This window comes from Apostichopus japonicus, chromosome 3, assembly GCF_037975245.1.
Source record: "Apostichopus japonicus isolate 1M-3 chromosome 3, ASM3797524v1, whole genome shotgun sequence".
Taxonomy (NCBI): Eukaryota; Metazoa; Echinodermata; class Holothuroidea; order Aspidochirotida; family Stichopodidae; genus Apostichopus; species Apostichopus japonicus.
Window position 1 is genome coordinate 4,327,406 of NC_092563.1, and position 16,580 is coordinate 4,343,985.

Genomic DNA, 16,580 nt, shown 5'->3' on the forward strand with positions numbered 1-16,580 from the left:
TCAGCTAATATTGATGATAGTGGTGCCTCAAAAACAGTGGCAACTTCTCCATAGGGCTCAATCTGTCGTGAAAGTACCGACTTACCGGCAACATCGGCTCCGAGACCGACGAGATGAGCAACCCTCTTAGAAGTGATCTTGACTGGTCTCAACCAGAAGGAAACAGAGAATCCATTTTCACAGAGAGACGGGATGTGAGGGCATCTACCTGTGAAGTCCCCGAGTACTATCTCGCCGGTGTCAGAGTTATCCGTCACTAGAGCGTCCCCGTCCAAAAATTGATTGTCGACCTTCTGCACACCTGTCGGGCTCAGCTGGTAAGGGAACTTAAGGTCAATAGGTGCATCAAAGGGCCAACAGTGGGCCCCCAGATGCAGACACGACAAGGCACTCTCTGGAAACGGAAGTAGACGTTACATGAGAAACAAAAGTGTACATAAAATGAGAATGAGGAACAAAGCAAATTTGTAAAAACAAACAGGGCACTTTCTAAATTGTAAACTGTTGTCAAGTCACCACCTCATAAGATCACCCACATTAGCCTACTTTAGATCCTCAACCTTAAATGCCACAATGTATTATTTTTACTTTCAAGACAACATATCTGACAGGAAAAATTTGTCCACGACAACAGTGCATCGACAAACCTTTAATATAATTGTTATTTCCAGCTTTTTGCTTAGATACCTACAAATTTCATTCAGCTCTTTTACATTGATAAGTTTCTCATGTTACTTAATAACATAATATAATTTATCTAAGCACATCCATGGAACACGAGGTATTCATCACTATTTTAGATGTTGTGGCCACTTTTCGACTGCACGCAGCTAATGACATAAAATGTTTGCCATCACTCTTGCATTGGCCTAAGCTGTAGCCTATTGGCACTATTCTAAACAACAGGCTATAGCTGCAAATTTATGACTGCTGCTGTCATAAGGTTGCCAGTGGAACATTTTGAAAACAGGAACTGTTTTAAAGATAGGTTGTAATACACTAACTTTGAAAAAACAAAAAACTTTGTATTAAAAATACAAAGCCCACCTTTTGGAAATCTTCGCTCTCCGTAATTATTTTATGAAAATGAGAATAAAGTCATTTTTTTATCAATATTTGCCCGTGTGACCTGATTGACCCCCAGAACTGTCATGCCCTTGACCCGACTTCTTCCCTCTTGTCAGGACTGACGATAACATAGCAAAGAGTTTTTCATTCTTAGAAAAAACTATTTCATCAGCACCAAATTGTTTTCAGTAATTAGTCACCAACTCATGAATATGTATGAATTCATTGTCCTATCATACCTGAGACACCAACTAGCTGCCATATCTTCTTAGGGTAGACATATTTATCCCAGGCTGCGATGCTATGTATCTTGACCACCACGTTGAACTGGTTAGACTGGATGAAAAATATGTCAGAGCCTAGATCTTGCGATGTGTCTTCAGCAATGGAGTCAAAGGTCATGACCTTTCCGTTGATATAGACGGCGAGGTCTTCATACTGACTCCAGGTCACCACCAGGTTAAACCATTCCTTTACAGGGACATTCTACAAAGGGAAGGGAAAAAACAGTTATATTTTCATTTAGTTGAATACAATTGACCAATATCCTCCAATTTTGTGAAATACAAAGAATAAAATGGAGTTAAATGAGCTTACTGAATCCTGCTCAACCCAAGAAAAGACTTGCAATTTCCCTCTTCACCCTCCCTCTTCCCTCCTATCCCCCCCCCCCCCCCGACCCACAGTTGTATGGCTCCACTTACAAAAAGCCTCCTGCTAATAAAGGCAATACTAGAGGACATCAAACATTTTATAAATGTGATATTTTTTAAGGTTACTACTTACCAAGACAGAGACCATGTAATCTCTCCGAATTGAATTTAAAGACAAGGAGACGAAAAGACCTTGTTGGGTAAGTTGCACGGAGAAACCTTCCCTGCCGGAACTAGAATAGACCAAAATGAGAGCAAATTTTGCATGAATATTCAAAATAATTAAACTTCCAGTGTATATACAGAGCAATCTACATGAGATAACTTATCACATACAGAAACACAATCATAGGACGATTTTTGAAAAAAAAATCATAGAAATCAAAAATAAAATACTGAAGAGAAATCTTGAGGTAATATTGCAGAAATGTACAAGAAAAAAACTTGATCGGACAGAATGAAAGCCAATTTTTACAATTTAGACATTGTATTGAAAATTCCAAAAAATATATAATGCAATTCTTTACTTTCACTAAATCTACTTGTATTTCAAATGATGAACACAGAAATTTCAATTTAAACTTTAAAGAGGTGATTATTACTTATTATCATTATTATTATTATTAATATGATGAGGTTACAAGGTGATGAAACCTTTACAGTCGAGTGAAAATTTTTAATAACTTGAGATACTTAGTGATTTTCTGTTCTTCAATTAAACAAACAAAAATTTTAACAATAGACAAAGTTATTAAAATTCCCTGAAGGAAGAAGCAGTATATAAAGGAATTGCAGGAAATATCTGGTAAATAAACCAACCGACTTTGTTAAATTTCTACTTTGCAGTCTTACCGAGCAAGCTGTAAAGCTACTATGTACTGTGCATGCAGTCCAGATGTATCACTGTACAAAAGTTCATGTGTTACAGTTGTCAAGGTACACACTTACATGATCTGGAGGATTCCCTTAGACCACCAGAACTTTACTTCTTCTTCGACGAAAAGCCAAAGGGATAGGCCGAACCCATCCACGCACTGGTCGATATCACCCAGACACTGTAGTTCTGGCAATATACTGGGTACAGCTGGGAACACATGATAAGAACAAAACATATAAGCATGCATGCAATATTTGAAAGAGGAATATTCTCAACTTATAAATATGATAAAAAAATAATTTTTCTTTGATGTCTTAGGACGACTGACAAAAGCTGTAGCCAGTATTGGTAGAAAAAATAAAGTTGCCAATGTATTTTTCAGGTCAACTTCGAAAAGAAGCATAGTAAGCATTTGTGTACAGAATTTACTCGTTTGCTTGATGGCAACTATATGGGCAAACTTAGAAATGGCCTTCCTGCATTACAAATCATAATTGTAATATCTAAATAAATGTTGACAGTAAAATTTGACAGTAAATTTTGACAGTAAAATTTTGAAAGTGGAAGAGAACTTTGATGGTACGTACATCTTATCTAAAACGGTACACCATTATGCCTTACCGTTTACGGTGAATCGCTCGATTATTTATACCATACAAATGCATGGATGTGTCATTAGCATGTTTTGACATCAAACTTAAGCAGCCAAACCTTACAAATTAAAAAGTTTTAATATGTTTTGAAAACGATGCAATTCGGCTTTACACAAGACATTATCGTTTAATTGTGCATCAATATATAAATATATGATAGATATATATACATATATACCTAATGTAATTGTGGCACTGTCGGTGGATAGGGCTACGCAATTCTCACGGACGTCATAGGTAACTCCAGATGTGAAGGATTGGTAATACTGTGTTCGTCTCAATGAGCTGAGTAATGAAAATCCACCATTAAATAGCTTTTTGGCATCCCAGCTGACGAGGGCCTCAGAAAAGTAAGGATTCTCTGCAGAGAAACATAAAAAGAACCATGAATGTTATCATCTCCTGCAGTTAGCTTGAAAAGTATTGTCCATCCTCTGAAATTGGTATGGAGTGTTACCGTCAAATAGCAAATTTAAATTGCGCCTTCTTTTGGTATGAAATGTCCAGAATTAGTTACAAACCTACTGCTACCCTGTTAACATAAGCCACTGGATTGATAAATCAGGGCTTGAACATTTCCTAATTATTTGTTTTTTAGTAGTTTTCATGAAGAAACATACAATTTTTCATTTTTTTTAAGGATAGGGTAGGTGAAGTTGAAGAGTAGGGTGAAGTAGATTAGGGTAGGGCAAAGAGTGGAACACAACTTTACAAAATGGCCTTCAGAAAAAATGAGAAAATGACTGGGAATGTTCTGACACATTTTTTGAAAAAGACGTTGTTGGCCTCATAAAACTCAAAAGAAAATCTCCAGAAATACGAATGGAGTATCTGAAAGGTTCAATAAATTGATCCATATATTTACCTGGGAATCCAAAGGTCTCTCTGGCCTGCCATGGACGCACCACATGGTACCACACTGCCACCTCTGCTACCGTCACTTGGGCAAAGTCTCCTAAGAAGTCGTTCCTTCTTCCGATGGTAAATCCAAAATCAAGATCCGTGGGTCGGATTCTCCTCACGCCCACCCAATCGCCTGCTTTGAGGTCACCATCCAGGTAAAAGAACATCCCGTCAGACTTTTTCCAAGATATGGCAAGATGCACCCAGCTGCTCACTGATAACCAAAATAAAAAATCAAACTAGTCCTCTTTTTTTTATCTTTTTTTTTATTCAACAAACATATAAAATACAAAATGACATTTGATACACCCAGTATTAATATATATTTGGTAAAATTAATCAAGAGAAAAAACAAAGAGAAACATTAAGATATTATATGCTATGTTAATTATTATTTATTTGCATTGTGCAGGATAAATCATATTAAAAACAGAGTAACAAAACAAAGTTTTCATATTTTTACCTCCACTCACAAAAACACATGGGAGTTCTTTTTTTCAGTAAAGTACCAAGGAAGAACTAACCTGGTAATTAACCTGTTATTGTACAGCAAATTGATATGCTTTAAAATGGTCAAATTGCTTAGCAAATGAAACCATGAACCAGTTTGTGTTCTCAGCGATGGTAATTCCAGCATTTTTACAACAACCAAACTCATAAACCCCCAAAAGTTCTATACGGAATAAAATATGTTATTATTATATTATTATTTGCTGTAATATCTGCATGGAGTCACACAATTTAAGTACACATGGGGAGCAAAAATGAATGTTGTCGCTTCAAGTAAGATTTCAATCACAAACCAAACCATATAGTTCTTGAATCTTTCGAATCATAAAGAAGAGTGTACCATACATAAGAATATTGAAGACCATAGACTAAGACCAAGGCTGGAAATGAACCTCTTGAAATTTTGTACCTTTTCTTTGACAGACAAAGCATTAGTGAGTGCTACATGTACACTGAACATCTGTTATCTTGAAATAATCCTATCATAAGTAGACCTTAGGCCTCTATAAACAACACAAAAAAAAAAAAAAAAAAAAAAAAATTAAGCATTGGAAACGCTAACAGTCTGGTTGAGTCTTACCATTTTCCATACTGATTTCTGTGATCCATTCTCGTCCTCCGTCGACTAAGACTGCCCTCAGCTTATCCCCAAACTGATAGAGGGCGACTCCCCTCGACGACTGAGCGCCGCTACTGAAGACACAGTGAAATTCCTTGTCTGAGGGCGCTGTTAGTCTCAGCCACATACCAATGGTAAGACCATCCACACAGAGTTCTGGGTTACTCAGACAGGTACCTTCATGGGAGCCTGCAAGCACACATGGAAGGAACCTTGCATTGCAGCTGGGTCTTTATAATTACGTAACTGTTTCCATGGTTACATGTACATTGCTGCGCTGGATTTCCAAACAATTTCTTTCTCAGCGTGCTTGATAGATTCTACATCAACATTTATCAGAAATATAAAGAGACTATTGAGTCTATATATAGCTTGTTTTCTTTACTTTTAATTCTTAAATGACTTTAAAATTTTGTTTTATTTTGGTGCACCAAAGTTTATGCCATTGTGCATGGGCGGCGATCATGGGGGGGACGGGGGGGACATGTCCCCCCCAATATTTTAGGTGGGGGGATATTGTATCTAATATCCCCCCCAATATTTGGGGGCATAAATTTTTTTAAGCATATGTTTTGTATGTTTCTATGATATCGCTAGTAATTTCAAAATAGAAAATGCTTAGATGCAACTTACAAGGCCTGGGAAGTGCCATTTCCAGCGATCTGGGAGGCATTTTCGGCCAAAATTTTCTTTTGCGCCTCGCGCCAACTTATGGTGGCGCTACGCTTAGAAAGTCTGTGTACAAGCTTTGCCCCTTCCTTGGCAAATTCCTTGCAAGGCCCCTATCTAAAGGTGTCACAATTTGTTACTATATATGACCGAAAGTACCGTAGTTTTTACTTTTTTTCTCGAAATGAATAGCTAGACGGTACGCATCCGTAATGAAATTTGGTTTGCATCTTGTGTATGAGTGTAAGTACGTACAATCATATATATGATCCACATCGATATGGGTGCACTGGGTTTCCATTTGGCCTGTTTCCTACAATATTTCTAACCGCAGGTGCGTAGCCAAGGGAGGGGAGGGTGAAGGGTGGAGACCGCCCTCCCCCTCGAGCATATTTTTTGGGGTATTTTCTATGATATCGAAGTTTCATAGTAGCCGTAATAAGAGGTTTGAATATTTGTACACCAATAATTTAACTGTGTCTGAATTTTCAAAAATTCCTTGACCAACATTTTTCATCATACTTCCCTCTACTCGTGCAATTTTGACCGGTCTGTTAGGGTTGAGGGGGGGGGGGGTTCTATATTGGTTGTCCATAGATGAAATTTTGTGCAACATTATGGGTATGTTTTGAAGTGAATTTATTATTCAAATTCTGAACAAATAATGGGCTTAAAACCTTGAAAAGTGGGGCTGACGGGTATTGTGGGGCGTTACGTAGAATTACCTACAAAAGCAATGATCCACAGGAGATGCAATGAGGTCGAACATGATGTGTAACTGGTGACAATCTTGAAAAAAGGTTATGAATGAAAAAAAAAATTGGGGGGAAAAACTTGGTTCTCAGGCAAAAGTGTACATCTGGTTGGTCATTTTCAAGCCCGAGAAGTGCAATTTCCGGTGATCTGGGGGGCTATCAAAACCAGAAATTTTCTTGTACGCTGCGCGCCAACCAATGGTGGCGCTCCGCTTTGATAGTAATTCGCCAGCATCCAAGCAAATGTCCCCCCCAATATTTGAAACAGATCGCCGCCCCTGCCATTGTGCAGTTTTTAATCATCAAAGTAAATGAAAAAGAACCTGTAGACTATATACTGGTGAACAGTTCTCTTCTAAAGGTGTTTGAAAAATGGTTTATGGTTAATAGTAATATTACTTTACTGTCTTGGATATTTGCCTAGATGAAATTATAGACCACCCTACTATAATGCACTTCACTGTAGTCGATAGCCAGTCAAAATAGGCTCCAGTCAATCGCCCCATATCTCATGTAAAAGATGGGGCTTGTCAACGAACAGTGAGTAATACTATTCTCTGCAAATGTATACGATTTGCATTTACGTATCACTAGAATATCTCCTCCAGTCAGTGTTAGAAGACTTCCCTTCAAGACGTGTCCACATTTATGTGGCAAACTTCTCTGTTTATACTCACCCAGTTGTAACCACTGATCGTCTTGATCACCAATCTCCAAAGCGTATCCTTTGCCATTTCTGTCTGGCACCACCTTCCTCGAGTCCCTATCGGCTGTCTCTATTGGTGTTGTCATGGCAACTACGTCAGTACTATTCGTGAGGACATAATGGTCTCTTCTCACATATGCATCCAGACTCCAGTAGTAATCTGCTGTGGTCATCATCCTAAACTGATCAGCTTTACAAAAGAGGCAGAGATATGACAGATGTGAGGTGGAAATGCAACCATTTTTATATTTTTTTATAGAAGTGTTTGGGTAATTTCAGCTGCTACTTAAATAACAATGAAATCCAATCATGATACAATACCTCACCATTCCAATAAATCAAGTTTATTTATTAGATTATGAATCAAAGACAAAGTAAAACATTTTTCAACTTTCCACTACAACTCTTATGCATGTGAGTAATGGTAACTGGAGAAAGTTTCTGGGCGATGATTACGATAATCACAAGCTGTAATCTTCGGTTGTTGTTTGAACTTTAAAACTGTGATTTATCAAAGTGATTCCACTGAAAATATTTGTTGAGGCAGGTTTCACACCACAGCTTAACAATCGTTGAATTTATTCCACATGTGCAACAGTTTGAAAAGGCCTTGAAAATCATGTTAAAGTATGTAAGACTGTTTAAGACTACTTTCTTCACAAAATTAGAAGAACAATAGGTACCATGGTCACAGATAAAGCTAAGGTTTTCTTTCATTGTCCCTTTTCTTTTTGTTAATATTCTTTTGTTTGTTTTCTTTGCTGTTCCTCTCGTTTGTTTGTCTTTAACTCTGGAAAGGGGAGCTGCCTGTGAAGGAAATCTAGTTTCTTCAGCTCTCTTCCACTTTCTGTATGATATGTGTTCCAGCCTTATTTGTTTGAAGTTGACTGAAACTAAAATAACATTCATGTGATGAGAAAAGCTAGACAGATGTCTAAGTTGACTGTCTAGTTACTTACCATCCATACCCAGGAAGCTATGAACTTCAAACTGGTGAACGTATCGGTCCCATACAGTGAAATCACAGACGGAAACTGATGGCGTATCCGTCGAGAAGGAGTTGATCAAGGCATCGTACTCTAGAGCATCGGCCGGTCGTCCGTTGATATAGGACTCCAATTCAACATCTGGATGCCAGGTGAGGCCGAGATTAAACCAGCCTTCGGGAAGGTCTGGACCCAGCAAACGCCTCTGGATCTTGTAACCTGACGAAAGGCTCACTGTCGTAATTAATGAAAAGAGGGCTGGTTAGAACTTGTTAAGCTGTGACACGGATCATGTTTGACCGATGAGCTTTTAAGGTAAGTAACCATTAAACTCTTATCCAATCTACGAAGGTTACATACGATCTTTAAAGTACTGCGGATAGCATCTGGGTAACATCACATGTGCAGTGCAGTGGAAAAGAGAACTATATAGCTAGTGAGCGGAAACGTATCAAACGCAGCACTTCTGTGAAATTTTGATCATGATTTTAACCATAGCAACTAAAACGTAACCCATAATTTTGAAGCGGTTCGCTAGCTTCTCTCCCAAATGTGTTCTTCACATCTGGAGAAGATGATGCAGCATTCCACAGCTTGGTCCAAACCATCACTATTTACCAAAACAATTTTCATTTTAGCTGAAACATATATCAAGTCAAATTGTTAACTTTCTGAGTGCAAATGAAAAGATTGAAGGAAAGATTTCCAAAGTATTGTTTCCAGCCCCTTAGCTTGCTTTATCTGTATTAAAACAATGGGGTGTAGTATTTACGACTGATTGAAGGTCATAAAGTATAATTCAAATCATACCACACATTTTAAGTAGTCTGCTGCTTAATAGATATTCAAAAGGCGCCCTAATTAGTTTGTCGAGAGATGCTACAAACATAGTCGTTTAACACATTGCAAGAGCTAGATGTTTAAAAGTTAATAGAGATATTTATTTGACAATGGGTGGAACATGTTTTTTCCAATTCAAAGTCTTAAGACTCTAATTGTGTCAAAATGGGAACACACGATAGTACCATACGAAGAAATAAATTATGATAAGGAAAAAAAAGTTCCTGATAGTTCAGGTTTTACTACAAATCCAAGTAAAAAGGAAATAACGATGTAATAATAATAATAGTTATTGTACACCCTGAACCTGTACACTCATACAAGCATGTAAAAAGACACATCTGTCTTTAATGTAAGAATCTTGAGGCTCAAAACATTACCGTGCAGTAAAATGTCACTTCCTTCAGCAATCACGGCATAGGCCACAAAGTTTGGGGAATCAATCTCAAAGATATGTTCGGGGTCAGACCCCTCCGACTTGGTGGCCAAGATGCGGAGCCAAACGGACACGGCAAACCCCTCGCTGCAGTCATCGAAGCAACTCAGACCATTGATGGGATTGGTATCCCACAGGAAACGGAGCTGACTGGATCTACCAATCTACAAAACAGGATAAAAGAGACCAAAAACAAATATTTAAAATAAGAAAAGATCAGTTTTACTGACGCTGATTCTCTTCTTTGGAGAATTATAATGTTTAGTATTTTGAGTCTGTCTAATATGTTTCCTAGCATATTATGAAAATAGTTATCAGAATTCATACATATGCTCCATTTTTCATGATATACTCCCATTTGTCAACTCTTTACTTACTTTTTTATTTTCTTGTAATAAGGCAGAAATGGACTCCTTCCGACTTAAAGGTCTGCTTTATTGGCTCCAATTATAGCATGCTATAGCTACGAAAGTTTTGTGGTTACGTAATCAACCTGACACGGTCGTAAATCGACCTCGGGCTCTAGAATTGGCCTGCGTAACACCATGAGGCTATTTGTGTGTAAACACTTTGTGGAAATATGTTCATGTCTACAGTGGAGTTAATCATACAGCGTTCACACAAAGACCCTCATACAAGAAAAAAATATGATGCAGGCTTTGCTGACTAATTGGTAAAAAGAAGTCATTTTATAACCAGGGCAGTTCGATTATGTTATCTCAAGAAATTTTTCCATGATAGTGTGCTATACTGCAGACCTTTAAGGCCTGATTTAGAAGGCCAGCCACCTATTGCAAATACCTGATTTAGAGCGTCAGGCACATTAAATGCCCGTCAATAATAAATAGTATGTTAATACTGGATACCCTTTAATCCAAGTTTTAAGAAGCTGAAGAGATCTCTGATCATTAAAGAAAAACAGGGCTTTCATATAACCCTGTGTGCGCATAAAATTAACATACCCAGACTGGATAAGAGCCTAGTCCTCTTCGTCCTTTGACCTCTCTTACATTCATATTCAAAAGATGAATTATGTTTTCGTACTGGTGGAGATCCTCGGAGAGGTCATCTGTTGTCACAAGTAACGGTATGTGGTAGAGGCCAAGCGCATAGTAAGGGTTGATTAATAATTGGCCATCAGGAACTACAAAGATCAAAAAAGGAAACAACAGAATAATTGGATATTTAAAGCGAGCGTCAAAAGTATCACAGCCACACGGGTCGCGTTTTCCACAACCTGTACTGTATTGGTATGTACCATCAAACTGATAGAAATTCAATCAGACATAATTCACATGAATCATATAAACGAAAAAAAAAAACGAAAGAAAGAAAAAAAAAAGGATTCGCTTACGCAAGTCTTCAATCTGGATAACTTGGCTCAGAGTAGGATCAAAGTCTGGTGTTAAATCTAAAAATATAAAAACAGTGATCGCAAAGAGTCATGATCACCAATCATGGTTAAAAAATTCTCCTCAAATTTGTTAATATCTAATTTATCCTTAGTAAAGAGAATAGAAAAATGTTTACACATGAAAGATTTATGACTGTTAGAAGAGGGGAAAAAATAAATGTACAAATCTGGTTTACACCTTTGTCTGATATCCTGCAGCCCCTTATAACACTGTTCCTTTTTATTTGCTCATTTTAAAGCGCCTCTCAATACATGAGAACAAGTTTGAGGGACAACACCTCCGTGAGAGTACAAAACGAAGCGTTTCGTTTTAGCTGAAGTTTGTGGGCAATGATGGTGTTCTGCCAATAAAACCTTTCACCAAAACTGACATTTATCAGATTCATTGGTGGCATAGAACCATTCTAACTTACCTTCCTCACAAAGAACCCCTCCAAAGCCAATCTCACATTTGCAGACAAAATCACTCTGCAGTTCCTGACAGGTAGCTCCATTGAGGCAAGGCTCAGCCTCACAGCCACTGAAACCTAAGAGTTGAAGAGTTTCAAAATATATAAGGAAAACATGAAATTGAAATGAAATTGTCAGGGCCAACAATTCTGTAAAGATAATTGTATCGTTTTGTTGATGTTGTTTGCATTTTTTTGTTGTTGAGTGTTCAAAAATGTATAACCTTAATCTTATGAATATGTGCATATTTTAATAAAATATATACTATATACCAATTCTTTGCATGGACTCTCTACCCATCAAAATCTGATTTACTCGTTTGCTAAATTCTTATTCAAATTAACAAAACAATTAGTTTATAGCGATTATGCAGCGAGGAAGAAGAAGAAGAAGAGGGAGATAACATATCTCATCAAAATATGGACCACCAGGAAAAAAAAAAAAAAAACTTATGGAGGAGGTTGAATAGATTACATATTTATTTATAGCAACAAATGTCTCCTGAAAACTTTAATACGCATAATAAATGACCGTAAGTGTGGAGGATAAAACTTCTATAACTTTTTAACAACCTTTTGCAAACTCCATGGTGTATTATCTTTAGTCTACATCCACTTACCTGCCGTAGTGGTAGCTTCTGTTGTTGTCATGTCTGTGGTCATTTCTTCTGTCGTCGTGGCAACAACAGTTGTGGTTGGTTCTACTGTGGTTTCATCAGTTGTAGCTGTAGGAATATAAGTTATGTAAACAAATAATTTCACTTATCTCTAAGAAAAGAATGTGAAATAAAAAACATACACAGGATACAAATATAATGTAAGATCATTTTAATATTTATTCCCTTTTTTTTTTTACAAAACGTCATATCATCATACCATGAGCTTTTGGAATTTTCTATTTACCTTCTTTTTTTTTCTTCTTTTATTTTGAAGAGGAGGATGAGGGGAAATTGGAGAGATTTTTGAAATCTGCACACTTTCAAAATTGATGAATAAAAAATCTTCCTTAATCTTTGGTATAGGTGAACTTTCAAAATAACATTAATTGAATCACAAATTTACATTGTGGGATTTTTCTGCTGGTATCTGGCACTTCTTTCTCCAAGTTTCAAAGTTAGGAATGGAAAAGGCCCGTTGGTTAAGGGATACCGTACTGATTAAGGACTTAACTAGATTAACAGTACACAAGTGATACTGAAGACACAAACCTATTGTAGTGACACCAATGGTTGTGGTCACATCTTCAGTAGTGGTCATATCAGTTGTGACTGAAAAATAAAAATTCCCAATACAAAACTTGGGGGTTAATTATCAATTTTGTTCATGTTAAACTGGAAAGTAACTTTTAATTTTACAAAACAAATTCAGTTTTACCACTCACTGTAAACATTTTATTGATAAAATATGATTTTACAAACACGAAATGCGCAATTCTAATGCCTTGCCAGTGAATGTGTCTTAGTATTCAAACCTTCTATAAACCTTTATACGGCTTTGGCATACAGGTAAAATCATAACAATAAAAAATATAATCTTTCCTAGAGTTTACGACAAGATGAGAAGGGATACGATGTCTCATATTTGCCAAAAATATGCTAACTTAATATGCACTTCTTAATGTCACCTGATAATCTACTGAGGCTGTTTCTCTTTATCTCTTTTGTAAAAATATAAGAAACAATTAGCATACCTCTCACATAATCCAAATTATCAATTTCACAGATGAAATATTTCGTATCGTTGCATACAAATGGAGACCAAAAGAAGTTGTTGATGCGATCCATAGCAAAGCAGATATTGGAAGCATTCAAAGAATACGGAGGCTGGGCTGCTAGCTGATTGAGGTAAGTGCCCGTCGATCCTGACACATGAAAGGTCCTATTGCCACTGCGATAAGACAGTCCGATCCAATAATCGTTAAAGCCAGCAACATGCGCAGCCAAAAACTCTTGCTCCTGAGAGCTTTCTATAGTCACCAGGTAGCCATTGTAGGTGACATGACAATATCTTCGAGCCATCGTCACATTTCTCTTGGTATTTGCGACTACGTAACAAGATGACTTGAAAGTGATGACTTCTGGAAATGTTGCACAAGATATGCCATCTGTTATGAGAGGGGTAGCAGTGGTCAATCCAGGGCTGGTATCAGCTTGTGAAGTGGATGGGGTGTCCGTTGTCTGTGGGCCAGTTGTGCTAGTTTGGTTTGTAGTCGTCATCATGGATGTTGTAACTGGTTTTGTTGATATGTTTGTAGTCATTTGCTCTGTGGTGGTGACGTCTGTTGTACCTCCTGAGGTAACCGCCTCTGTTGAAGTCTGACCTATTGTTGTCATCTTTGTGGTCAGCATTTCTGTTGTAGATGGGCCTTTGGTCGTCACCTTTGTAGTCGCTGCTTCTGTTGTTGTCATCTTTGTTGTTGGATCTGTTGTCATTTGTTTTGTAGTCCACATCTCTGTTGTAGCTGGATCTGTCATTGTCAACATTGTAGTCACAGCCTCTGTTGTAGTTGGATCTGTCGTTGTCAACATTGTAGTCACAGCCTCTGTTGTGGTTGGGTCTGTTGTTGTAATCATTGTAGTCACAGCCTCTGTTGTAGTTGGATCTGTCGTTGTCAACATTGTAGTCACAGCCTCTGTTGTGGTTGGGTCTGTTGTTGTAATCATTGTAGTCACAGCCTCGGTTGTAGTTGGGTCTGTTGTTGTAATCATTGTAGTCACAGCCTCTGTTGTGGTTGGGTCTGTTGTTGTAATCATTGTAGTCACAGCCTCGGTTGTGGTTGGGTCTGTTGTTGTAATCATTGTGGTCACAGCCTCTGTTGTGGTTGGGTCTGTTGTTGTAATCATTGTAGTCACAGCCTCGGTTGTGGTTGGGTCTGTTGTTGTAATCATTGTAGTCACAGCCTCTGTTGTGGTTGGGTCTGTTGTTGTAATCATTGTAGTCACAGCCTCTGTTGTGGTTGGGTCTGTTGTTGTAATCATTGTAGTCACAGCCTCGGTTGTGGTTGGGTCTGTTGTTGTAATCATTGTAGTCTCAGACTCTGTTGTAGTTGGATTAACTGTTGTAGCTGGAAGAGGAATTTAAAGAGTGTATGTACTAATTCATATCTGGCTCTTATCCCAGAGTTCCTACATAGACTATTAAGATGCTGCATTTGTGCATTTACACATAATCAATGAAGAATAATGGTTCAAGACCCGTGTACTGACAAATGCCGTTTAAAATATATTCCATGTTTTTAATTGCCATTTTAGAATGATTTAAAAAAAAAGACACATCCAATAACACCGCTAGATTTAGTCAAGCTTATCTTCAATTGGTAAATAGTTATTCGAATTAAGGTTCCTACCTGGCAATGAGGTAAGTTAGCAAGGCAATGAATACAGCAATGAACTACCTTATTTAATATCATCATACCACATCATTACATCTCCATTGTTTTGTCAACCATCTTGATAACACATACATCAACCGTGTAAGTTTAAAGCTAGACTTCTGCATGTAGTGTGCAAACTGAATACAACAAACCATTTTAACTAGAGCAGTCCAATACGACGTGTATCGCATGATTTTAGTGCAAATATATATTTTAAGACTATTCGACACGGTTAAGGATCAATGTCATGAAGGGCTTGTATAGATCCGATGGAACAGATGACTTACAGTTCCTGATGATGTCACATGGTCTGAAACTAAAACAAATTCTAAATGCTACATTTCTTGACCGAGCAGTTCTGCATGGCCAATTTGCCGTTCCACTGACACAGAAGACAAGATGCGGTTGCATAGCCTCAAAACCGCATGGCTAGGCTTTCAGAGGTCCCCTGGTTCAAGAGGGAGAAGCTGGCTGGGAGGGGGAGGCTCTACACCCTCAATTCATCTAAACTGCACTTAGCACCAGGCCGGTTTGCGGGGAAAGTAGTTTTGTTTGGGTTAAAGGGGGGGCGGGGGGTTCTTTAGTCATACTTTTGAGAGGATAGTAAACTTACTTGGTCCCATAGTGCTCACAGGGTCATCACCAATGCACCCACCGTGGAAACAGTTCTCTCCGACATTAGTACAATCGGCATCACTTGCACATCGACATCTTCCAACCTCACAATACCCGTAAACGCAATCACCATCAGAGTAACATTCGTATGTGATCGCTGTCAAAACATTAAATGCGTAATTAATACGTAGCACTTGCATGTGCTCTCTTAGAGCTGTTGGTCACAGAGGGGGTGGAGCGGAGTGGGGTTGGGTTGGGTGGGGGTAAGAAGGGAACCGTACACTATACAATATATCTTTTCAATTGCCATGGAGAATGTGCAACTTACAGTATTCCTAGACATTTTGGGGAGTGTTCAGTTACCAAATTTGAATGTCTCTGCAAGGATAAATGCTTCAAGGGAGGACAAAAAACATTGACCCTGGTGACCCTTATTTGATATTCATATTAAGGGAGCTATATTCACTGGTGATCCCTAAATAAAATGCAGACGTTTGCTGAGGTGCCTTAAATTCAATATTTGGAATTGGGAATCTAAACTATTTCTTAGTCTAATTGATCACTTTCAAGAAAACAAAAATTTTTGTTATTTAAATTATTCATGAAATGGTAAACAATATCTAAGCCATTTCATGAATAATGTCATCATAATATACAAGATGCATGGTCATAAACAAATGGAAACTAAGGTAACATTAATGAAGACAAATAGGATTAAAGCAAGCAAGTATAATCAGTAGTCAATATTTCATGAATTCCTTTTCTCTACACCCACCCACCCCCCCCCCCCCTTCAAAAAAAAAACTAAATTGATTTTCAGATTTATACGTAAACTCTGAACTTGCCAAATTATTAAAAACACATGTCCTCATTTCTTTCTGGTTTTAGAGAACTAAAAATCTTGCAAATCGTTTTGAAAAGCATATTTTTTGGGTGTCTGCCCCAGCAAATTATTTCTGAGGCACAAAGGTGGCAGAGCCAAGGCACATTGGGAACATGTGGACATGTTCCCCTTTTTGGTGAAAAAGTACATTTCCTTCCATTTTTTTAGACT

General features: G+C 37.8%; 1 protein-coding gene across 6 annotated transcripts in view; it reads right to left on the reverse strand.

The window, feature by feature from the left end:
• The window catches only part of LOC139960812 (uncharacterized), a 44,023-nt gene that overhangs the window by 20,187 nt on the left and 7,256 nt on the right, over positions 1 to 16,580 (reverse strand). For all 6 annotated transcript variants that reach the window (XM_071959428.1, XM_071959383.1, XM_071959419.1 and 3 more), the window contains exons 3-19: positions 15,525 to 15,683; positions 13,229 to 14,602; positions 12,747 to 12,806; positions 12,159 to 12,263; positions 11,503 to 11,616; positions 11,030 to 11,086; positions 10,638 to 10,819; positions 9,620 to 9,839; positions 8,373 to 8,633; positions 7,385 to 7,603; positions 5,245 to 5,472; positions 4,117 to 4,368; positions 3,430 to 3,612; positions 2,670 to 2,805; positions 1,855 to 1,954; positions 1,308 to 1,554; positions 86 to 394 (exon numbers count right to left, since the gene is read on the reverse strand). In XM_071959428.1, the coding sequence (XP_071815529.1) occupies positions 86 to 394; positions 1,308 to 1,554; positions 1,855 to 1,954; positions 2,670 to 2,805; positions 3,430 to 3,612; positions 4,117 to 4,368; positions 5,245 to 5,472; positions 7,385 to 7,603; positions 8,373 to 8,633; positions 9,620 to 9,839; positions 10,638 to 10,819; positions 11,030 to 11,086; positions 11,503 to 11,616; positions 12,159 to 12,263; positions 12,747 to 12,806; positions 13,229 to 14,602; positions 15,525 to 15,683 (4,206 nt within the window). The remainder of the gene's footprint in view (positions 1 to 85; positions 395 to 1,307; positions 1,555 to 1,854; positions 1,955 to 2,669; positions 2,806 to 3,429; positions 3,613 to 4,116; positions 4,369 to 5,244; positions 5,473 to 7,384; positions 7,604 to 8,372; positions 8,634 to 9,619; positions 9,840 to 10,637; positions 10,820 to 11,029; positions 11,087 to 11,502; positions 11,617 to 12,158; positions 12,264 to 12,746; positions 12,807 to 13,228; positions 14,603 to 15,524; positions 15,684 to 16,580) is intronic.